Genomic DNA, 24,916 nt, shown 5'->3' with positions numbered 1-24,916 from the left:
TCATAGAACAGGTCAACCAGAAAGGTTATAACTTCAGTTTCACTCACTCACTCTGAATAGCACTAATCTATGGTTTGAACCAAATTTATAGAAGAATTTGCTGGAAAAATCAGAAATAAAGGTAAAATCCTGCAGTAATCCACAAAATTCAATATTTAAACTTAAATGAGTCACCTAAAAATCTGCAAAGAAGTGTTTTGTACAATTTCTAAACAGGAGTGCATTAGTTGAAATATTTAAAGTATAATTGTGACTCCAACAGTTCAGAAAATTAATAAATGGATAAATCAATGTGTTTGTGTAAAAAAGATGTATTACTAGATAAACATTAAGACCTTGTACTACACAAGGAGGACTTCAATTTATAGTTAGCACTGACAAACTGCCAATTCTAGAACTATTCCCACTCTTCTAGATACAATATTCACCTAAAAGATTACAAAAGGACACCATGACTTTGAAATCTAGACAATTTTTTAAGAAGTTAAAAATAGGTTTCAAATACTATGCATGCCCCTGAGTAGCCCTGCTAAATTCTGTGGTTTTACAACCACATCTTCTCTCTCTCAAAAAATACAAAAGTCTCTCTCTACCCAGTTGTGTGAACATGTACAGGAACAGGGAAAGTTACTATACGGGGGAAAGAGAAATTGCCGGTTCACAAAGGGCTGCCAAATGCACAAAGCACTCAAATACGGTGTTTTGGTTTAATTCATATCCTTGCCTTGCGTTACCTTCGGCAAGACACTTAGGATCTGTTTTTCTAAGGTGATGAGTACTCACAGCTTCCAACTGACTTCAACTGAAGTTGCAGGTGTTTAGCACTTCTGAAAAAAATCAAGCCCATAAATCTTTGTGCTTCAGCTTCCTCTATCTGCAAAATGCGATAACTGACAGCAAAACACAAAGCTTTATACGGGACAGAGTCAAAGTGCTAATTTCATACTTTCAGACGTTTAGGTTTCTTGAAGTTTAACTTCAGTTCTGAATTCCAAAGGGCTTTTGTCTGTTTTTTTGTTTAAACTACAACAGTCTTGTACATAAAAAAAACCAAAACAGTATGTTATGACATACTCTCAATATTAATTTTAAACAAACAATGATTGTGTCTGGTTTCCTCATTGTTTTCTTTTTAAATATTTATGACAGCTACAGGGAGGTAAGGAGGAGAACACCCTGCAAAGCTTCTAAGTAAAAGGGAAGTAGGGGCTCATGGAAGCCATCTGGGAATTAGGTCCAGAGACCTGCACGACTGATTGATCCTCTGGTGCCAGAAAAAGTATGCAGAGCTCTGTAAGCTACCTATGCTGGGCTCCTGCTGATGCCTGCTACCTTGCACTTTGCAAATTCCAAAGCCCTTTAACTGGCTTATAATAGAAAACAAGTCTTCAATCTTAACTATGGAGCAGCTACCGTTCTCCCTAATAATGCTCAACTGTGATTAAAAAAATTATTTGTTATTCAGAGCAGACAATGTACAGTCACGATCACAGTAATCAAAATAATGAAGTCTCTATCCCAAAGAGACTGAATCCTGCAAGATAGAAGATGGGTTGCAATGGAAATCTAAGAGGTGAGACACCATTTAGGGTTTTTTAAAACTGCCTTCTTATGGGCCTTCCTATATACATATAGGATGTTCTTCTCTTCTGTCAGCAGGGCAGGTCAGTTGAAGGTAAAAACCAAATATGCAGACCAAAAGAATATCTGATTTTTAGAACCACCATCTTGATAGCATTCCTTCAAAATATGAACAGCTTCCATACCAGGGGAGACTACAAAGATTAGGACTGTTTAGTTTAGAAAAAAAGACAGGCAACTAAAATGGGATATGATAGCAGTCTAAACAAATATGACTAGAGTGGAAAAAGTGAATAGACAAATGTTATTTTCCCTTTCCCACAACGGAACAGCTTCCATAACCCTGATCATCTTTGTTGCTCTTCTCTGAACCTTTTCCAGTTCCACTATATCCTTTGAGATGGGGCGACTATAAGTGGACAGAGTATGAAACATGCGTGCACACCATGGATTTAAGATACCACTTAAGTGTTGTTATGTCAAGTCACTCAGATTTGATTTTATCCAGCCATGTTAACTAGAAGGAAAATACTTAATTTTCCTTTAATATTCCCTGGCTCCCAACCAGAGTAAGCTATGAGGTTTTCAACCTGCAGGTTGTGACTGCTTCTACTTTCTTTATGGTTAGGTTAAGAGGTTTGGGGGAGAAAGGGTTCCAAATTTTTTTCCTGTTGCAATGTGGAGTAAGAGTAGAAAAAAAGTTGAAAACCATGGACTAACTTGGCAACCAGCAGCAATCTCATTACTATTATCTAGAGAACAACTCTACTTCACCTTCACTAGCTTTCCACTGGTCTCCGGCATGTCTCCAATCTTCCGATTATCTAGCATCCGTATTTCATAGGACTGACCTTTAGAGAAAAAAGTTTGTATCAATGATATGGTGACATACAAAGCTTCTCTCTCTGTTTAACGCAGAGAACATTTGGTTTATATTCAGCATGTTGTAGTAACATAAGGTTAAGGAACTCTCATAGGGAGTTTTCAGTTTCTAGCTGGTTGCATAAGAATAAAGTGAAACTTTTACAATATTGCTGAAACTACTGATACTTCCAAACCCTAGGTATCCTACTTTATGTCTAGTGCAAGTGTTTATTCCTATTTGGAAGAAAAGAACATAGACCACACCGAAAGCTGAATTCCTTTTTATCTGAAATAGCTGAAAGGCAGTATGTTGATCACAAAATAGAATATTCTCACAAGTACCATGTATACTGTTTACAGCTGCATTTATGTACTGATTGCCTGTATTTTAACTTGCCTTAAACACATGCTGCCTATGGGGTAAAATCCCTTCCTATAACTTTCTAAAAGTGGCAGTCTTTAAAAGAGTTATTTCAATAAGCAAGAGCTTGATGAGTCATGCTGTGCTTTACTGAGTTTTTCTCAGTACAAAAGAAGCTAGGAGCAATTTATCTAAAACTGATAAGGAGCATTTTTCCTCCTAGACTGAAACACTACATATTTGGCAAGGCTAAATTTGTTCCTATTCAAGGAGGCAGGAGTAAACAGAGATCTTAAAAGGTTCACTTGGATGCACTGGATTTATTCCACCATTTTGAGTTCTCCTAAACTTTCTTTATTCCCCAACATCAACTGCACAAACATCATATTTACTGGCTTGTTTTACCAGATACCACCAGCAAAGGCTATAAGCGAAAAGCATCAGCTTTACATCCTTCATAAACAGTGAAAGAGCAGAACAAGTAATTCGAGAATCAATTCCTCATCCCACACTCATGCCGCTGCTCCGTAACTTTTAGGAAGAAATTACTCCCCACTATGAGTTTCCAGTTAAAAAAGCGTGACACTTAGTGTACACCAGAACCCTGTATTTTTTTTTATTTTATATATATATTCTACACACACACACACTGGTGGTCTTTCACATTGTAAGCACTTTATGATGTTATGTGTACCAGAGAAGCAGATCAAGCATTTGTTACAGTAAATCTAGTAGTTTAAAATGTTACAGTATTCAGTAAATTGGAAAATGAATCCATACTATTCCTAAAAACAATTTCCTTTCTTTCTTAAATACCCTTTGCTACCTCTTCTTTCAATCACACCTAGTAGTCTATTTTTTGTTGAAATCGAAGTCAAATGTATCTTTTACTTTGTTCTAACAAAATTTAAGGCCACGTCTACACATACAGCACTGCAATGGTGCAGCTGTACCTATACTGGGGGAATTTTATATAGAGTGTTTTGGGCACACATCCACTCGTATAGTTAGAAGGGCACTGGGAGGAGCACTGGTCTTACTGGCTGCCCCTCCCTGTACTCCATCTCCACTCTTCATACCACCAGAGTAAAGGCAACATAACAAGAAGTCCCTGGGTCTATCATAAACACACAAAAATCAAACCTTCCTTTGCCTTCACAGAAGCTATTAGGCAAGCAGTGTTAAGGAAGCCAAAGAACTTTGTGTTCATGCAGTATGCTTACCCTTCATAGCATTCACATGAAATCTGTGGATCAAACAACATTCTGGAGTCTATCCATCCAGCCCACATCCTATTGCAAAGCACACAACTCAGAAAATTCCCACCTACACCTCTAAGCCACTACCCTAACAGATTTACTCAGTAGATCTTAATTTTACCTCTTTCATCTGAGCCTTTCAAAATCCCAGGAGGCAATAACCAGGACTGTTTCAATATCTGAGGTTATGTCTACAATACAAAGTTAAGTTGACCTTAGTTATGTTGACGTACAGCCACCGCTGTAATTAAACTGCTGTTGCATGTCCACACTATGCTCCTTATGTCAGTGAAGCGCATCCACAGTAGCAACTCTTGCACTGACACAGAGCAGTGCACCGTGGGTAGCTATCCCACTGTGCAACTGGCCGCAGGTTGTTTTGGGAAGGGTTTGCAATGCCTCATGGGGACAGGCTCAATGTCACATGATGCAGGTTTCTCAATCCCATCATTCCATGGGCATCCTACTAGGTTTCCAGCTGATTTTCAACTGCTCTGGTAACCTGCGGGCCAGCCATCTCTGCCAGAAAGTATGGATCCTGCACTGTTCTTAAGTATTTTGTTGAGTGTTATGAACACCAGGCTATAAAAGAGGAGCTCAGCAGGGACCTATTTGGCTGAGGGAGGTTTTGAAGGAGCATTTTAACAATGAACCACAGTAATGTGTGTTGCTGTAGGGTGCTGAGTCTGGTATTGTTTGTTTGCATTGTGTTACCTCCTCCATCCATCAGAAAGTTAACCCTATGCAATTGACATCTGTTTGAAAACGTGAATGCCAGTGATGTCTGTTTTTACTTGTCCAGGGAATGTTAATTCTGTTTCTTTTCATTCTTCCTTAAAACCATGCCTCTTTTCCCAGAGGCAGAGGTTAAGCACCCCGACTGCTCCTCCCATCAACTCCACAATCCTGATCCCAGACCCCTCCTTGTAGAAGCGGCACGTCTGCAGCTCTGCACCACAGTGACTATTTGCCTTCTGCTATGCCTGCTGCAGCTCTGACTTTTTACACAGCACCGCTGCATGTCCCGATTGTAGGGCTTCTCCTCCAGTCCCCGAACAAGTTCCTGCGGCTGGAGCGGAGCTCTGCCTGCAGCGCCGCCTCTCCCCACAGACCCAGGGGATCCAGCACCTCCTGTATACTCCTGGCAGGAGCACATTTGCTGTGTGGAGCTGGCATGCTTAGCTGGGCAGTAGCTATATGAGCTCTCCACACCAAGCAAAGAGAGCAATTTCAAAGCTTCCTGTGGCTTTAAAAGGATAGGGGTGCATGCCTGTATACTGGCTGCAGAGCAGCGGAGTTCAAAATGGTGACCAGAACGGTCACAGTGAGCATTGTGGGACACCTCCTGGAGGCCACATAGGGTGACATAAGCAACGCAGTGTCTACACTGACACTATGTCATCCTAAGTGCTTCGCCTCTTGTCAAGGTGGTTTTATTATGTCGGCACAGTAGAACAGTAAAAATAGCGGGAGGAACATAGCAGTTTGTACAACTCCATAGTTATGTCGACGTAGGCTGCCTTACGTTGCCTTAACTTTGCAGTGTAGGCAAGCCCGGAGAGGTTTCAGTCAGCACCAACTGAGAATCAGACTTGCCTATATCACCTTGTCAGCTGGTCGGGTTGGATGAAGCATTATGTAATTAAGAGTAAAGTCTGGGTTTATCTAAGGATTACGTTAGCAGATGCCATATCTAGCAGATTCAGGGCAAAAAACTTACCATGCTTTGGCATTTCCTAACCACATATTCAGGACAACCAGTGATGTATGAAACTAAGACATAACTGACAATCAGCTAAATTCACAGCTCAGTTCCTTTGCTTAGATACTACAGTGACTGGTACCATATTAATACCCAAGATGCATAGAATTCACTTAGATTAAAATCACTGAAAGTTTTAATGTATACTCACACCCAGTAATCTAATCAAACATTAAACGTTACTACATTTACTCCAAAGAAGTCCAGGAGCAAAGCTTTTAGTGCTTGAATGTTGTTACACAGAAAATCAGACCATGTTATCAAATACTGAGACACTGACTGTGGCCAGTACCAGACGCTTCAAAGGAAAATGTAAGAACATTGCAATGGACAATTACGGAGGAAGTTTTCTCTGAACCCTTTCAATTAGTGGTTGGTCTATCCCAGAAACTTTAATCAAGTATTTATAAAGACAAATAACTTTAAACATTTGGATTCCAAAACACTAGCTTAGAGGATCAAAAGAAATGTATGACTAGCCAACAAAGCTATTTACAAAACTACACAAAGCTGTAACAATTTATATTTCTTTTAGACTAAGCTCTTTAGGGCAAGGACCTCATATCTACTAACCTTGTGCAACACCTAGCACAACACAGCCCCTTCATAATATTGCCCATTGCTTTTATAATAAATTTAGGTATTTTCCTGAACTATTCATAAAAAAATTACATATATTCTTCATTGAGATACCAGTGATGGAAATGCAATCTGAAAGACCCAGACAGGATAGTCCCACACAAATTCCCTTTCACATTCTGTACTTAGAACCCAAACAATGTACTTACATGTAAAATATTTTCTTAGAAGCATTTATTTCAGTTAAATCCTTCTTGATTATATGTGGCCCCTTCCATCTTGGAAGATCCAAAACAAATACATGCAGTACACACATACCCCACTCCAAATATTGTAAGGTCAGAAGGGAGCATTATGATCTAATCAGACCTCTTACATAACACAGAGAATATATTATGGTCTTGTATTCAAATCACGTAAAAACTGCTATTACTCTCAAGGTGCTTAAAACAAATACAGAGAAAGTAGGTTATAAATATAAACACCACAAGATGAGATCCACAGTGACCTTATTCATGTGGAAATCCGAAGATATCATCTGTCATCATGCCAGTATTAAATGTAGGTACAGTCTGCATACATAGATTCTGGGCCTCAGACAGTTAAAAACATTTCCATCTACTAACTTGAATTTCAACAGCACAGTCTCATGCTACTTAAACATGTCCTAACACAAGCACTAAGATCAACTAACAGACATAGCAGGAATAAGAAGAACTGGAGCAGGGGATGAAGGCAAATATCAAAAAAAGGAGAACACGGAGGAGCACAGTGGTGGTTGTATCAGTCATTCACTTCAAATAAGGTTTCAAAATAAGTTTACTGCATTTATCAAGGTCTTTTAATAGCCTACTAGAAAGATCATGAAAGGATAACTTTAGGTACACTAAAAAGGGTTCCTGAAGAGACGAACTTGAGGGGAGGAAAGGGAATAACCTTGGAACTTACAAGATATTGTGAAGGTGAACCACCACTCAGAAAAATTTACCTTCACCCTTTCCGAAAACTGCAAGAGTAAAACCAACAGTTTACTTAGACCTCACACCAAAGGAAACTTCCTAACCCTGCTTGGTTGTTCTATTACCCTTTTTAAATTTTAATAGATAGCATACAAAGATAAACTGACTACACAGAAGAATTTAGTAACAGTAAAACTGTCTCACAATCAAACACAGAAGGCTGGTATCAGTGAATGGCCAAAAAAAAAGTCAAGACATTTTATTTATATAGAAATGCTGAACTCTGACAATTTGTTCACAGATTTAAAGCCTGTACCTGTATTCACGCAGAATATTGGACCAAAACTGCAAAACCAACAAACAGCAAAAAAATGGGAATATCACTGGAAAGAAATCTAATTCTCCTTGCCTTTTCTTTTAATCAAAACAATAAGCACCAAACCATCATATGACGTGGAAATAACAAAATGCAAAAGGCTACCTTCTTGCAGCAAAAAGCATAAGGTATTAGTAGACTGCTAATGGCTTATATCAGTGGTTCTCAAACTTTTTTTTCACGGACCACTTGAAAATTGCCGAGGGTCTCGGCGGACCACCTACTGATCTTTCCAAATGCTGTTTATAATGTTGGCTAACTATTGTAAAGCGCTTTGGATAAAAGCGCTATATATATATATATATATATATATATATATATATATATATATATATATATATATATATATATATAAAACAACTTTATAATAAACAACTTTTTTGTTCTACAAATAAAAGCACACAACTCATATTTTATTATCAGTAGTCTTACCTTTCTAATGCAACGGATGTGCCCGCTCTCCCCCACTGCAGCAGCCCCTGAGCTGGGGCTGGGAAGGAGACAGTCTCTCCCTGGCACCACAGCCCTGGAGCTGGGGAAAGTTGCCTCTTTCTCTGGCCGCCACAGCCCTGCATGTCCCAAATTTCCCCCCCCCCCTCTTCTCACCCCACTGCCCCCTCCCACCTGCCCTTTATTGCCCTCCAAGGCCACCACCTCACCTTACACGTGTCTCTTCTCCAGGGTCCAGGCACCTGATTAGTGGAGCCATGTCTGTGCAGCTCCACTAATTAAGTGGGTGGCCCTTCATTCTCTTATGTGCAGCCGCCCAGACACGCACCTTAGAGGGAATGGAGCTCACGGACCACAGTTTGAGAACCTCTGGCTTATAGGTTTTATTTTTAACTTACCCACTATGGCAGCATTTCTTCCCTTAAGCTCAGCAAGAGAAAAACTTCCCAAATTTGTCTACTCACTGGTGAAGTTTAGTGGAAAGGCCTTCCCCAGATCTTTCTATCATAGGCTACTAGATAAAATGGCGAGACTCGCATGACAAATAATCTAACTGGCTTCCTATAAGTGAGACAGACAGTAAAGTACTTTATTTTGGTGTTATTGTGTAAACATTTGCCCAGATAGAACATTCTGCATTTACCTTTCAAATATACGTTAGACATAAATAGCTTTCCAAGACTTGACAGTAACCTACATTGTTACACAGATGTTTGAGCCCTGGCTAACTGCCATTTAAGATCACAATGATTTTAACTTTTGAAGTATCTCAAAAAACAAACACTCAATACAAAAAGCCAAGTAACTAACCTAACCAACCGTATATAAAAAAGGACACCACCTTAAAGTCTAGTCAATTTTTTCAATTTTAATTAAAATTAGTTTCAGATAGTAACATCTGTCCCTATGTCTCCTTCCCCATTTGAGGGCATTTACAAATCACATTTTCATACTCTTAAAAATGATGTCTCTTTCCTTTATTGTTGGGTGAAAAACCACACAAAGAGAAACTGATCAGCTAAAAAGGGGAGACAAGTAAACCTATTATATATAAAATGTTGTCAAATGAATGAAGTTAAAAAAAATTGTGAAGTATCCCACCTATACCAAATCTTTCTATTTATATTCATTTTGAGTGCTACCTGCAGGTACAAAAAAATTCACAGTATCTTTTAAAATGTGAAATAACACTTCACTGTCATATTAGTACGGTAGCAGGTCTTTTAAGCTTGATTATCTAGTTCATTACATATAAGTAAGCTTGACCTTTGTTTTCCATGAAGCAAAATAATTTCAGTATCTTTTTCCAATAACTTGCAGAGTCTCCTCTTAGTAGTGGTATTTCTTCTATCCCTACACATTCCCCTCCCAGAAGGATTCCCTCCGCCTTTAAACTTAAATTAATATTAAATTTTTAGATTTCTCTGGTTTTAGGTGCTCCTACTGCTTTGTAGCTACCAAAATACTTTTGTAGAGTAATACCTAAAAGATTACTTTACTGTTTTGGGTGCACTTTTAACCTTCTGGACGTTTAGTTACTACCCTCTGCATATATGCTGGCTTCTCCAACTCCTCTGCCCCCAACCCTGAAATTTCATGATGCATTTTGTTACCACCTCTTCTTACCTGTTCTTAGATTGTCCCAGTGGTCTAGTGCTTGGGCTTTAAGTTTAAGGTAGAAGGAGACTTCCTAGGAAGCCAATGGGGAACAGAACATTAAAATACGATCGGTAGTGGCAAGTCCTATCTGATCCCTATGTAGCGGTTGCGAAAGCCTTATTTTAGTAGCATCCTGTGCAGTCTTGAGAGTTACTCATCTAATGAGGATTTGCTTATGTATCCCTCCACAAGCAGAAACGCAGAATGACGAATCAGATATCTGTGACATCAATATCAAGATTTTCATAATTGGGTGCCTGTAGTTAGATGCCTGCCTACCTACCTCATTTTCTACAGTGTGAAGCACCAAGCAGCTCCCATTGAAGTCAACTTGAACATTAGACATGCTGTAACTTTTTAGTAATGTCATAACAAAAGTGATGGAATACAGCCGCAGGCCACTTTCATCATATAACTGCAGACCAAAGAAATGATCCAACTGTACGTTTTTATTGTTGGTAAATTCAAGCAATTTGTATTAAACTATCAAGGAATATGTAGATAAAAGCAAATATGATGCAATGCACATTTATTTTTTTAATTAAAAAAATGCATATTTACATATTGCCCTTAGACCATGGTAAGTTGCTGAAATGGACCTATGTCACAAGGGTCGGACATACTGGCATGCATGCCAGTCAGGAAAGACATAAGAGGAATACCATGAGCACTGCTAGATGTCACTGAAATTGACAGCCAAAGCTATAAGCTGTAAGCAGAAACCTCCCCCAGCACTCTTGGTCTTTCATTTTCACATGGAAATTCTAAAGATGAAGATACCATCCCTATACTTTCCAGCATCCCAACATTCATCAAGCTACATCCACGGTAAACATATGCAGAAGACGCATACTAACCTTGGTTCAAGTAAGTAAGAGTTTCATCATGCAATTTTACTGCTGGAGATGTTGCAGCACACATAACATATTGAAACGGTGGATGTTTGGTCTCACTGTCTGGTGGAAGGCTGGAATCTTCCTGCTTGAAAATTGGCAGTGCCAAAACATCACTGAAACAAAAACCCGACAATGTCAGTCTGAAAGAAGCATTTATCTTACAAAACAAAGGCAAAATTAGAACCACCACCACCTTAGGAAAAATATTTTCAAAAAGCTGAGTGGATAAAAATCAATTAAAAAAATCAGAAATATACTTAAATCAGATTTTTTAAAAATTAAATAGAGATTAAATTTTTAAAAATAAATCTATTTAAATGATAATCTATTATGAGGCCCACATTTAGCATAATCTAATAATTTAAATTAAAATTAAAAAATATTAAGCCATACATGTCTGCTGCAAAGTTTTAAAGAAAGTCAAACCACTCAACTGATTGAAGTTACTGGCCAAGCCCCAGGAACCAGAGTTTGCTGAAGTGCTAAATCAGCTTTTGATAGCAGTAGCCTCTTGTGCAGGTTTAGTGAGAATGTTTTCTTCATTGCAAAAAGAAAAGGAGTACTTGTGGCACCTTAGAGACTAACCAATTTATTTGAGCATGAGCTTTCGTGAGCTACAGCTCACTTCCTCAGATGCATATCGTGGAAACTGCAGCAGGCTTTATATATACACAGAGAATATGAAACAGCCACAAGTACTCCTTTTCTTTTTGCGAATACAGACTAACACGGCTGTTACTCTGAAACCTGTCATTCTTCATTGCAGTTCATTTAACTAGTCACTGACTAGATCGGGGTGGCCAACCTGTGGCTCCGGAGCTACATGTGGTTCTTCAGAGGTTAATTATGCGGCTGCTTGCATAGGCGCTGACTCCGGGACTGGAGCTACAGACACCAACTTTCCAGTGTGCCTGGGAGTGCTCACTGTTCAACTCCCTGCTCTGCCCCAGGCCTTGCCCCCACTCTACCCCTTCCTCCAACGCCCCCGCCCCTTCCCCCAAACATGCTGTACTCTCCCTCCTCCGCTATACCCTCCAGGGCCTCCTGCGCATGCAAAATAGCTGATCACAGCAGGCAGGAGGCATGGGGGGGGAGGGGGTGGAGCTGATGTGGGGCTGCTGACGTATTATTGTGGCTCTTCGGCAATGTACATTGGTAAATTCTGGCTCCTTCTCAGCCTCAGGTTGGCCACCCCTGGACTAGGATCATTCAAAGTTAAGAAACTAAAGAGAGCTGATCCAGTGGAAAAACTTGTTTTCCCCTTCCAATGTATGAATAAAACTGAGGTGTATAGAAGAATGAGATCTGCTAGTTTTAGACTCTGGTGGAGCTGGACAGATGGAAGTGAGACACAGGAAGCTTTCCCCAAAACTACCAATGCAGATAAGACTAGGTCTAGAACTGGGGAGGGAGTCACGAGACATGGTTTCTATTCTTTCATCTGCCACTAATATACTTTGGCCTTCTGAAGTCACTGGACTGCTCTGCTTCAGTTTCTCCATCTGGGAAGCAAGGTTAAGAGATTATGCCTACTTGAATGGTTCTATAAGATATACTGCTTATGGGTTCACACTCCTAGGTGAAAAAACTCTAAGTTCAAATTTCTAAAGCCATTATAGTTGCAATAAGAAGAGTGTTGTCACAGCGCCTACAATGCAACTTGTTATCTCAAGCACCTAAACCAACAGTCCCTTTCCTAGTGAAATTACTGCCAAACAGACAGAGACAAACAGAAACTATCTACATTATAAATTGGAAACAGGCTGTAACCAAGTTCCTGGAGGTTCTATTAGAAGTACAGCATAGACAAGGTTTAAAGGGACAAGTAATGAGTGAAACTTCAGCAGCCAAAGACAGTAAGAAGGATTACTGGAGGAAGTTAGGACGCCAAGCTTCAAAGTGAACATCAAGAAAGAAAGAAGTTTGTGGCCTGCTTTACTGTACATACACTAAATTGGTAAGATGATTTACCTTGCCAGTGTGGCAATCACAGACAATACGGCTCAGAAAATACAAAAGAATCCAACTGAAGGCTCCTTTTCCGCCCATAATTTTGAACAAAGGTTGATGGCAGTCACTTACACACATCTAGGTGAATCTTCCTACTCAGGCCACCTTCAATATGGATGCAGCTACCAAGCATGTATTTTCATTTAAGTGTTTAGTAAATTCTGCTGATTCTTGTCTAAAACAGTCAACTCTAGGTATATAAAGGCTTTCCCAGATCAAGAAAAGGAACAGGAAGTGATGAAAGAAAATACATTAGAACCTCAGAATTACAAACACCAGAACTGCAAACTGACCAGTCAATCACACACCTCATTTGGAACCAGAAGTATATAATCAAGCAGCAGGGACCAAAAAAAAAAAAAAAAGGCAAATACAGTACAGTACTGTGTTAAACGTGAACTACTAAAAAAGGAAAGCAGCATTTTCTTCTGCATAGTAGAGTTTCAAAGCTGTATTAAATCAATGTTCAGTTGTAAAAGTTTTTGAAAGAAAAGCCACAACATTTTGTTCAGAGTTGTGAACAACCTCCATATCTGAGGTGTTCATAACTTTGAGGTTCTACTGTAATGGAAAGTGTTTAACTCAAGATATCTTTAGACCATTAGTTTAAAAGCTGAAGACAGATGGAGAAATGCCATCTGCCCCACAATCCACAAGGATATCCCATAAGGCATACAATCCTTTTGAGGGGAAATGGAAGGCAAAAACAACAATACCCAGGTAACAGTAACCTCACACTCAGAACTGAAAAAAGTTCAGATAATTTTAGAATCTAGAGGTGCCATATTAAAAAAAATTATTGTTGCAAGGTAGCAACTTGTGCCATTGTTAAAATATTGCTTACATACACATGGTCTACATATAGTGGAAAGCACCTTTTAGGAAAAGATGTATTAATTCAAATATGTTGAAGGCCAGAAGGGCCCATTTATGATACTCTACTCTGATCTGCTGCACAACACAGGTCTCAGAAATTTACTCCATAATTCTTGCAACAAAGCCATAACTTCTGATTAAGCCACAGTTTCTTTTTTAAAAAGACAATTTCATTTTAAAGACTTCAAGTGACGGAGAATCCACTACACTTTCAGTTATTTGTTCAAATAGATAATTACCATCACTTAAACATGTCTTTTTTTCTACCTCCAAGAGATGGCGATTAACAATATACAATTACTGTTTGAGATCTATCAGTTAGCAACTTTTTAAAATTCATTTAATATGTACTACATTGTTTTTTGTGCTGAGGAATTATCAGAAGCCGAGAATCTGGCATTTGGTGCTGACAATGTCAGAATCCAGGGACTAATGCTTATCAGTGGCAAAGAGCTTGTCAATAATTAAAGGTGAACTGGATAAATCCAATGAAAATTTAGTTAAGCCCAGAAAATACAAACTGAATGCCTCCAGCAGCCAGACAGTACAGATGTAGGTTAATAGCTTAGCTTTAAAAACAAAACACAGAAGATACTTAGAAGGAAGCTCCTTCTCCCACCCCCCCAAGGTAAATTAAATTAATGTCCTTATATAAGCCTTCCATACTCTGGTTAGTGATGGCATTCAGTATGCATCCATGCATGAATTGTTTTTGTTTTAGCTTTACAAATCGCCTTTAAGGCTAGCTGCTATTCAAATTTTTCTCCACAATAATTGAGGAAGCAATGCTATTTACTACTCACAGTTTTTATGACTGAATATTCCCACAGGTTTTATTTAACGCAGAGACGGGGTTGGAAACCATGCCCACATGGAAAGAATCCATAACTTCATAGACCAGTAAACCTCAGTTACAATTTGTAAGAGTCTGGCTAAAAAAAAAAAAAAAAATTGCTAAAGCTTTTAGAATGGACTGGTTTAAATCAAAGTGATTTAAATTGCCAATTATAATAATGATTTAAACCGGCAAGCAGAAACCTTGATATAAGCCTTCATTTTTAATCTCTTTTTACATTTGCACTTTTTAATTTTTCTAAAGAAAAGTTCATTCTCATTTGTTAATCATTAAAACCTTGCTTTGCAATTAAATTTAACTAACTTCACACTAAGTTTTATGCTTTTTGCTAACCAGGATACAATGTATTTCTAAATACAATTTAGAACTTCAGTAGTATACATGTACTGCTTGAACACTGGTCCCTTCCACCCCTGGTATTTATTATGGATGGCAAGATGGATGGATGGATGACTATAAGATGCTCAGATCTATGACAGTATCTTCCTCTTTGGCTGTTAGGCATCTACCCTGGTACTTTGTGTTGTGCATACTAGCAAGAAAATTAGGTGGAATAAATGCTTGCTCCATCTGCTTGCTCACTGACTACAAAATTTAAATTTGTTGTTGGATATCCTGCAGTGTTGCTTGAAGGTCTTTCCAAATTTCAACAGCATCAGCAATAGATCAACTATCTTTCTGCAATTTGTCCAAGGCTACAGAAACAGGTTTCAGTATATTTAGCATATCTTCTACATTTCTCTGTAGTCTTATGTTCAGTCTTACGTTGATTACTTTTGGCTGCTATAGTTCCGTCTATTTTGCCCTGCTTTTCTTCACAAATTTTCATCTGCATAGGCAAGTTTTTAATAAACAGCTCAAAATAGTCAACCTCTGAATTCCATCTTGCATCATTGGGGAGAATTAGTTTTGATCCTCCTCCTGTCTTCAGTGAAGCAGAAGCAAAGTGACTTGCAGAAGTATTTTACAATTTCAAAAATTTGTTTTATTCCTGGACTATGTACATGTTTGACCCTACACCCATCTATTACAGGTTTCAGGTTCACTTTATTATCCTCTTCTAGGTTTCTTACCTTAATTCAACATATTTTTATTTATACATTACCATAAGCTTAGCACCTAAGTCAAAATTTCAAATTTAATTTTAAACAAGCTTATTTTTTTAAAGAAAATAAAACAAAAAAATCTGATTTCAATAAAAAGCATAGGTTTTTTTAACCACTCTGGACACTCTACACTTTTCACACAGGTGGCAGTCATAATCTCTACTTTTTGCCAAGAAAACTCTCATTTTACAGGCAACCTTAATTCTGACATAGATTCATAGATATTAAGGTCAGAAGGGACCATTATGATCATCTAGTCTGACCTCCTGCACAATGCAGGCCACAGAATCTCACCCACCCACTCCTGCAATAAACCTCTCACCTATGTCTGAGCTATTGAAGTCCTTCCTTACTCTTTTCATCCCCCTTCTACTGAATATTTGCATTTAACTCATTGCTTATATGTAATACCAATTATTTTAGTATCAGGAATGAAGACTGATCTTTACACAGGCAAATATAAATGTCAGAACAGTAAGCCATAGCATCAATCTTCTAACTTTTGAGTGCAAGATTTTACCACCTTAAAAATGTGGAGGTTTTTTTATATATATAATACCACTTTTTATTAATGTGCCTATTCTCCAATAGAGAAAATCAGAATGGCTGAGCTCCAAAGAGCTTGAATATTTGCTTCAAGCAAACAATGCCCAACTTTATGCTTCAGACAATTTTGTCTTCACATCCTTCCCACAGTGACCTCTATCTTCTTCTATGCCAGCCCTACACCTGGAAACGTCTTCCTTGCGTGGTCCACAAGGTCATCTCCCTTTCCAAATACAAATCCCTTCTGAACTACTTCCTCTGTGAAGAAAACAACTGTCTGCCAAGGCCACAGAGCAGTTGGGGAGTTGTCATATTTATATAAACAAAAAATCATTTTATCAAGAATTTTATCATCAAAAGTGACTCTTTATAGCTGACCACTCTTAATTTTGTGTTTTAGATCAAACCATCTTTTCAAGCATCACTTTTTATGTAGTATGCAGTGCATTGATATCCAGCTTGTAGTCCAGAGGTCACTTGTGGCCTTTGGGGCTCTAAATTGTGACTTCTGAGGGTGAATGTATGTATTAATGAGTATTTGATAAGGTAAAACTTGTGCTCCCACAGCCAAGCTCTGCAATGTTAAAATAAGTGCTTGAATCAGCCACATAACTACGAGAAGGAGGTAGAAAGCATCACATCCCCAAATCCTCCCAAAGCTTCTTTCCCTGCAGCCCAAGGAACAGCTCTGATGAGAGTTGGGAGCACTCAGAGTAAGCAGCCCCTAGCCCTTCCCTGTAGCAGCTGCTGAGAAAGTCCCCTGCTGCATTATAGAGGAGAGGACAATAACACTGGCTACTCCACTGCCTTCTTCCCTGACAGGCTGCGGGAGCTTCAGAGACAGCAGGATGGAAACTCAACTGGCTATGAGCCTGAGCCAAGGAGAGCACCTAGCAAAGGATGGCTCCCCTTTCTCATACAACCCATAGCAACCCAAGAAAAGGAGCAAGGAGAATTTGAGAATCAGCCACCAGTTAAATCTCCCTTGTTCTCTGCCCATCTCAGCACAGGTTAGAGAAACCAGTTGGCTGCCCCAACTTGTGCCAGCTGGTTATGGTCATGGGATCAATGCCATCTGGGGATACTGAAAAGCAGTATGCAACAGCCACTCTGCTCCCCACACACACCTTTCATCAGGGGTTGTAAGGAGGGAGGCATAGGAGCTAGCTAGGCAAGCTCAACAGAATCTGTCTTAAAGTACTAGCTGTGTCTCCTGAGCCTTTTAGAAATGTGTTCAGCCATCAGGCTGAAAAGGTTGGACACCACTGATCTAGAACACAGGTGTCTTTACCATAAATAAAAATGTACAACAGAACAAAAGATGTAAACAAATTTATCATTCTATAAAAAAGGTATTTGTAATATGTAATGAATATTGTTTTATGTATGACATTTTTATACTATACATTTTTAGATCGTAAGTTCTTCAGGACATGGATTGTGTCTATGTTTTGCCAGCACCCAGTATAACGAAACTGCAATCCTAATTGGAGCAGGACTTTTTGGCTCTACCACAATAAAAATAAGGTTATATTCATATAAATTGTGCTTTACATTTGTATGTGGAAGAAAATAGCCAAACACAAAAAATAATATTTAAAGAAAAGAAGTGCAAAAGTTGTTTCTCAAACTGGGGTCCGTGGGCCACACTGATCAACTCCCCCCACCCCCACCCCCACCCCCACGCCTCCTGCATGCTGGGGAACAGCTGTTCAGAGGCATGCAGGAGGCGCCGGGTGGGAGGGGGAGAAGTGGGGACAGGGTGCACTGGGCAAGGGGGCGGAAAGAAAGGGGAAGAGGGACAGATGGGGTGGAGCCTTGGGGGAAGGGGCAGAATGGGGGCGGGGCCTGGGGATTAGTGAGGGGCTTGAGGGTCCTCGAAAAATTTAAAATCAAAATGGGGGTCCTCGGGTTGCTAAAGCTTGAGAATTGCTGACTTAGAAAATTTGGTGTGAGTAACTATACAAGTCTGGACAAAGATTCAAGATTGTTTAGAAAGAGATGTAATGTTATAGGAACTATATTAAACAGTAATTTGATCTGTCAAAAGTAACAGTGCCTGCAAATACATAGGAGAAGAGTGGACTGAATCACTTGCCTATATTTTTTATTTTGTTAGTGCAGAGCTTGAAAAGTTTATCAGGCACCAACATAACCGACAAGGGGAGGGTGGACCCCCAACTGTGAGATCCAAACACACACACACACACTATTAGTGGGGAATTGGACTGGGAGTCCTAGCCAGCTAGCGTCCATGGATCTTGTTCAATTGCAAGGCCTCTGCTTAGCAAGGGAATAGATTATTTTTGAAGTTCCACAAATCTCCAACACCCCAGGCTGTAAGGAGCTCCCTCAGATACTGTCAGGGTGAAAGAGTGACTGTTAATTTAAGCTCCTCAACCTCCATTCTTTGTTTTGGTTCTTATTCCCAAGAAGAGACCCAGTTCCAACCCCAAGGCCACTCCTAACTTTCCCAAGCTGCAGCAAAGTCAAGATGAACAGATCCTTTAAGGGCTTGTCTACAATTGGAAATACACTGAAATAGCTGTACCAGAATAGTTATTTTGGTATAAACTCTGGTGGGAAGACTCTTGTTCCAGAGTAAGAGTACTTTTTCCTGATTTAGCATAATCCATTTCTAGAATAAAGATCTGCACATGGGGTTTATAGCAAAGTAACTATTTCAGAATATCTGTTCTGGTAAATTTCCAAAGGTAGACAAAACCTTAGTTTCTCTACCACACACAAAGTTTTGAATAGTAGCAATTTAACTGACAAGCATTACACTTCCCACATGAATTTACGTGATTTCTTTTTCTAGCCCACTGTTAATGGCTATAGTTGGCTCTCAGTTAAAGCATTTAAATATACAAATCCCCAAATGGTAGGCCATATTTTGGCAGGTAAGTTATGAATACTGAAAACTGTAGTTTTTAAACAGAATTAGCCAGTTATGAAAAAACTAAGTATAAAACATGAAAAAAAAAAAAAAAACTATATTAGCACTCTGATTTAATTTAAATGAAGGCTCAAGGCTCTTATGATATGGAAAGAAAAAAATTCTCATTCCACCACAGAAACAGTGAGTAGTTTCTTAGATAAACATTTTCTCTCTTGACACAGCCTTCACTACCTGATACCTTATTAAAAAAAAAAACAAAACAGAAAAACCCAACAACAAAAAAATACCTCATTTACCCCAAAAGAACCAAATTTTTTACATCTGGATTACATTATCCCTCTTTCAGATTATTAAGCATTTACAGAGGTTATACAGTTTTCATAGGGCTGCAGAACTATACTGGTTTTGGTCATGAACTTTGACAGGACCTGCTTTAAAATCAGTTAAGTCATGTTTCTGTGAGAGTATCATACCTAGTATAGTTACTTGTAACAGGCAAAATTATCATCACTGAAAGAACTTAGCAAAAAATATTTGATTCCGTCCCCCAGTTCAGGGGTAGGGTGTGTGTGCGCGTGTGTGCGCGTGCGCGCGCACATTTAACAGCACTAGGTACATATCAAGTGTCACTGTTTCATATGTAGAGTCAGTTTCTCTGTAGCATAAAAGATGCTTAAACAGATGATCAGAAAAAGATATTTAAATATATTTTTAAATTTCATGATCTACTATTTAAAGAGTATCATTAAAACCTGGAAATTCTTAAAATTAGTCAATTTCAGGTTGACAACATCTCTTTAAAACCTACTGTCATTGATCAATAGACATCCACATTTATTATATTTGGATAAATGCTGGACTGGCTGACAACTTATACTTATGGACATAAACTGACCATCAACTTGGGTGAGAATCCCCACACAGAAAAATAGTGTTCAGTTGACCAAATATATAATGTCCAGCCATGAGGAAGTTTGTGTGGAAGGTTGTTTTTTTATGAGAGTATCCATTTTTGAGAGCTCATTCTTTATCTTTCCCTGTTTGCTATAGAGGATGTTGATCAGGTGGTTCCGCAGTTTCTTTGAGAGCGGTGGCACAAGCTGTCAGCATAGTCTGTGTGGTATACAGGTTGTAATGGATTTTTTACCTTCAGTCCTTTTGGTACGATGTCTATCTGTTTGCTGGAAAGGAAGATGTCTGTCTATATCTGTACAAGCTTTTTCATGCGGTTGATAGATTTCCACTCCATACGGCTAAATGCAGTGCCTTGCATAATGACAGGTTTCAGAGTAACAGCCGTGTTAGTTTGTATTCGCAAAAAGAAAAGGAGTACTTGTGGCACCTTAGAGACTAACAAATCTATTTGAGCATAAGCTGTAGCTCACGAAAGCTTATGCTCAAATAGATTTGTTAGTCTCTAAGGTGCCACAAGTACTCCTTCTCTTTTTGCGAATACAGACTAACACGGCTGTTACTCTGAAACCAAATATATAATGAAGACTGGCAATGGGGCAGGAAGCCCATGCTAGTCTTCCTTTAGAGGTGCAGAGCATGGACATATGATCTAGAGGCTTACTTCTATATAGCAAGCCTATTTTTCAGAAGATGAATACATTCTTTTGTCACTTCCTTCCGGAGATTACAGGAAATATTGGACTTCTCATAAGAAAACAGGCACAACAGAATGAGACTCATATGGTCACATTCTTTACATTCCATCACTTGCTTTTATTTTTCCATTTATGTCACCATCATTAACCCAAATCATACCCTATGTCCTACTGCAGGTACAACACCTAACATATCTGTTGTTGGTACCTAAAAACCCAGCATATTTGGGTAACTGACTCTGAACTTTACCCAAAGAATAATACAATTAGATAATTCCTTTGATCATATGCTTACGGATGAAAATTGCAAAATAATGCTAATATTTTTGCCCATAGGTTATCCAAAAATACTTAGTTTGTGCTTTATTGAAACCCTAAAAATATATGCAATATTGACTTTAAATTCTTACATACAACTCACACATTTTTAATTTTAAAATGTTTTAAGTGCTGCTGCTATGGCTACTATTTGAGTGATAACTTCTTATGAGATCATGATTTATATCATCTATAAACAGCAAAATCTAAGGATGGGTACCCAACACAAAGGAAGATGTGGCTGGGAAAAGAGGAGCATTAGCATAGTAAGGAATAGATTCACAGGATGCAGCAGTACTGGAGCTAAAAAACAATACCATTCAATATGAAGTATTAAAATCTATAAGCATGGAAGGAGAGGCATCATAAACAACGCTCAGATCAGAATTCCTCAGAAAGATAATACAAAGAACCAGAAGAGAACGCATTTTAACATGACTACTCAAAAGTCTGTTTTTTAAACCTATAACACACCTTTTCTTTCAAACAAAACAAGAAAATGCACCAAAAAATGGGCATATAAAATCAGCTGACATTTGAGAGGAAGCATGAACAATAATCTTAAAAAATAAAGAAAAAGGAGAATGAGTTAATGCTAGCCAGACTGGTTACAGGGAATAAGAAGTGTTTAAAAACATACCTGAGAGAAGAGCAACCAAACAACTAATAAGCTTCAGGAAATAAATGATTAAAAAAAATAATTTAACTAAGAAAAATAAACAGATGGACAATAAGAAAATAGACCTCACAGAAATAATTTATTAAATAATTTAAGGAAGATGTGGCTGGGAAAAGAGGAGCATTAGCATAGTAAGGAATAGATTCACAGGATGCAGCAGTACTGGAGCTAAAAAACAATACCATTCAATATGAAGTATTAAAATCTATAAGCATGGAAGGAGAGGCATCATAAACAACGCTCAGATCAGAATTCCTCAGAAAGATAATACAAAGAACCAGAAGAGAACGCATTTTAACATGACTACTCAAAAGTCTGTTTTTTAAACCTATAACACACCTTTTCTTTCAAACAAAACAAGAAAATGCACCAAAAAATGGGCATATAAAATCAGCTGACATTTGAGAGGAAGCATGAACAATAATCTTAAAAAATAAAGAAAAAGGAGAATGAGTTAATGCTAGCCAGACTGGTTACAGGGAATAAGAAGTGTTTAAAAACATACCTGAGAGAAGAGCAACCAAACAACTAATAAGCTTCAGGAAATAAATGATTAAAAAAAATAATTTAACTAAGAAAAATAAACAGATGGACAATAAGAAAATAGACCTCACAGAAATAATTTATTACAAAAACAGCTCAGGCAAGCGCTGCAGGCCCTGCACCACTTGGCACACAACTTCATCCCCATGAAATGAAACATCTCAGATCTTGACAGAAAAATGGGCTACTACACAGGAGAGCTGAGTGAATAAATACCAACAACCTCAAGTGGAAAGGAGCTACCTGTGAATTTGATGATAAAAAAAAAAAAGTATCTAATTTTTCAGATTGGCAGACCTTTAACAAAAATTGCTATTTAAAAGTGCAGATAAGTGAGTTAAATGAAAATCACCTTAAAAGGTATACACACTAGAATACCTGGACTTTGAAGACCACTCAGAAGCTTCAGCTAATGTTCAGTTTTGCCACACACCTTCTGATTAGGGTAAGCTACCAAGAGTATATAAACACCTGTGCTTTACATACTGTATTCGATACCAATTCTATCGTAGATTAAATTCAAGGTACTTGTTACTTGACAAAACCTTAAACTGAATAAAATCCAGTTATCACATATGCACCAGTACGTAATCTGTTTTTATCAAAATACTTTGTCTGGTCCAAAGATGATATGCACAGGAGGACAGCATTCTCAACAGGAGGCCCTCAGCTCTGAAATTAGGTCTTATTGGATACATGTCCACGCCTGGTTGCCTTTACTGACCAATATGAGATCTGTCTCTGTCTAAGCTTTCCCAACCAAGTTCTGGAACCTCTTGGCACTGAGCCTATGGCTTGGTTTTCCACTACTCCATCTTTGCCCTTCAAGGTTGGCTAGATTGGTGTTACTAGTAAAGGAGGGAAGATGGAATATAACCTATTTATTCTAAATAAACATTTAAATTTGAAGTGCACCCAGATGCCATCGTGATGGGCACCTTAAACACTTTCAGAGGAAAACAACACCTAGAAGCCCATAATGGGGAAATATACCTAATGAGAACAGACTGTAAAACTGGGTATGAATTGGAAAAGTGACTTGGTAGAAAAAACAAACAATAAAAGCCATCACTATTTTAGGTTGCACAGAGACAGTCACTATCATCAAGTAAAAGATGAGCTACCTAATAAAAGTACAACTAGATACTATGCTGAAAAAAATGCTATTACAGAGCTCATTGAAGAGCAATAAAAGTTATTAGGGAACTGGAAAAGACAGTTAATGAAACACTAAACAACAGCTTAACTGAGTAACACCTATTCTGGGAAACATGACGGACTACCACTCTGAAGGATGCAAAAAACCAAGAAAGGTAGATTTACGGTAGACCACAGATCTAAAACTTCACTTTGGAAAGACTTCTTAATAGGAAATGTTCCCAGGTTACAGAAGTCCCATCCCTGGAAACGTTTAAAGCTAAGCTGCACAAGAGCAACCCTATACTAGTCTCTGCAAACATGGGCTACTCTAGAAGGTGCCATCTGCCCGTCCGCGTCCCCACCCCAGCATACGCTAACATGTGGCCAGTCACCGGGAGCGCCGCAGCAGCGGTAGGTACAACACTGACTGCGGAGCGGGGCCTGCCTGGCCGCGACGGGCCGGGGAGCGCAGCGGGGCGGGTACCTCATGCTGTAGGCGCTGGCTCCCAGCTCCTGCCCAATGCCGGAGAGGCTGGCATCGAAGTCGTGCGCCAGCCCGGACTCGATCACTTCATCCATCTTCAGCACCCACGCCATCTTCCGCCGCTCGGCGCGGCCGGAGGGGAGGAGCAGACCCACCGCCGCTGTTACTCCTGTGGGAGGCGGTGACTCGGCGGGGGCGGGTAGGGCCCGGGGGAGGCGCCGAGAGCCCGGGAGAGGAAGGGGAGAGTCCGCGTTCAGCCCCGCGGGGGCCCTTTCCCCGCGGCAGCAGCACCAGGGCGCGGGGCCGCTCTCAGCATCCTGCGCTCGCCCGGCCGCCGCGTGGGGCCCAAGGCCCAGCGGCCTCGGCCCGGACACAGCAAGGGGCCGCCGCCGGCCGAGCTCCGACCCAGCCCAGCGGCTGGTGCCGCATCGTTCACGGGAGAAGAGGCAGCAGCACCGCCCCCCGCCCGGGGACCCGCCGCCGGCTACAGCCCTTGCGGGGACCCGGCCCCGCTGCCGCTGTCCCCGCGTCCCGGGCCGGGCTCCGAGAGGCGGCCCTGCTCCCTGTCAGGCGCTCGGGGGACTGGGCTCTTCTGGGGTCTCCGCTCCAGCGCGGCTACAGAACCTATACTAACATGGCGGTTGGCTACTTCCCCTTCCCCGTTCAGGTCCCCGGGCGGGGCTTAGCCATAGCGAGAGGGAAGATTGGCTAGAGCTTGTTGGCGGGCAGCAGGACTGTCCAATTGGGACCTCCAAGAAAGGCAAACTTGACGGTAGCCAATCAAAAGGCAGTGCCCCACGCCTCGCGATAAGCCTTCGGGGCGTGCAGGGAACTGTTGTCGCCATGGTGACCAGTATTACAGCCCGCCCTCATTGACGACGCTGATTTGTGACGTATATGCACGGACAGCGCTTGCGTTAACCCTGCCCTCGCTATTGGTTGGAGCCTAAGACTGACCGCTGCAGAAACCAATCCATGCTGGAAAAGAAACGGGCGGCAGTAGGGCGACGTGCAAAGGAAGCTCCGCAGAGCAGCTTGGGTAAGTCATTGCGTGGGGCAGGGCCTGGCAACCAGGGCGCCTGTGGGCTACAGCAAGGGCG

At 39.9% G+C, this 24,916-nt stretch overlaps 1 protein-coding gene and 1 long non-coding RNA gene across 10 annotated transcripts in view; one reads left to right on the top strand and one right to left on the bottom strand.

The window, feature by feature from the left end:
* Positions 1-24,486, bottom strand: part of UBP1 (upstream binding protein 1) — a 60,399-nt gene extending 35,913 nt beyond the window's left edge. For 2 of the 8 annotated variants that reach the window (XR_012157460.2, XM_073333084.1), the window contains exons 1-3: positions 23,817-24,484; positions 10,708-10,859; positions 2,356-2,432 (exon numbers count right to left, since the gene is read on the bottom strand). Coding sequence is in view for 7 of the 8 variants with exons in the window: in XM_073333084.1 (XP_073189185.1) it covers positions 2,356-2,432; positions 10,708-10,859; positions 23,817-23,929 (342 nt within the window). In the remaining variant the exon portion in view is untranslated. Of the gene's footprint in view, positions 1-2,355; positions 2,433-10,707; positions 10,860-14,435; positions 14,565-23,816 lie in introns of all 8 variants that reach the window. The other 6 variants (XM_073333082.2, XM_073333078.2, XM_073333080.2 and 3 more) reach the window with 6 other exon arrangements.
* Positions 23,744-24,916, top strand: part of LOC140907341 (uncharacterized) — a 42,219-nt gene continuing 41,046 nt past the window's right edge. The window contains exon 1 of one of the 2 annotated variants that reach the window (XR_012157464.1): positions 23,744-24,855. This is a non-coding gene — a long non-coding RNA (uncharacterized LOC140907341). The remainder of the gene's footprint in view (positions 24,856-24,916) is intronic. The other variant, XR_012157465.1, reaches the window with a different exon arrangement.

Source organism: Lepidochelys kempii, chromosome 2 (genome assembly GCF_965140285.1).
Source record: "Lepidochelys kempii isolate rLepKem1 chromosome 2, rLepKem1.hap1, whole genome shotgun sequence".
NCBI classification, from domain to species: domain Eukaryota; kingdom Metazoa; phylum Chordata; order Testudines; family Cheloniidae; genus Lepidochelys; species Lepidochelys kempii.
This window is presented reverse-complemented; position numbering and strand designations above follow the sequence as displayed.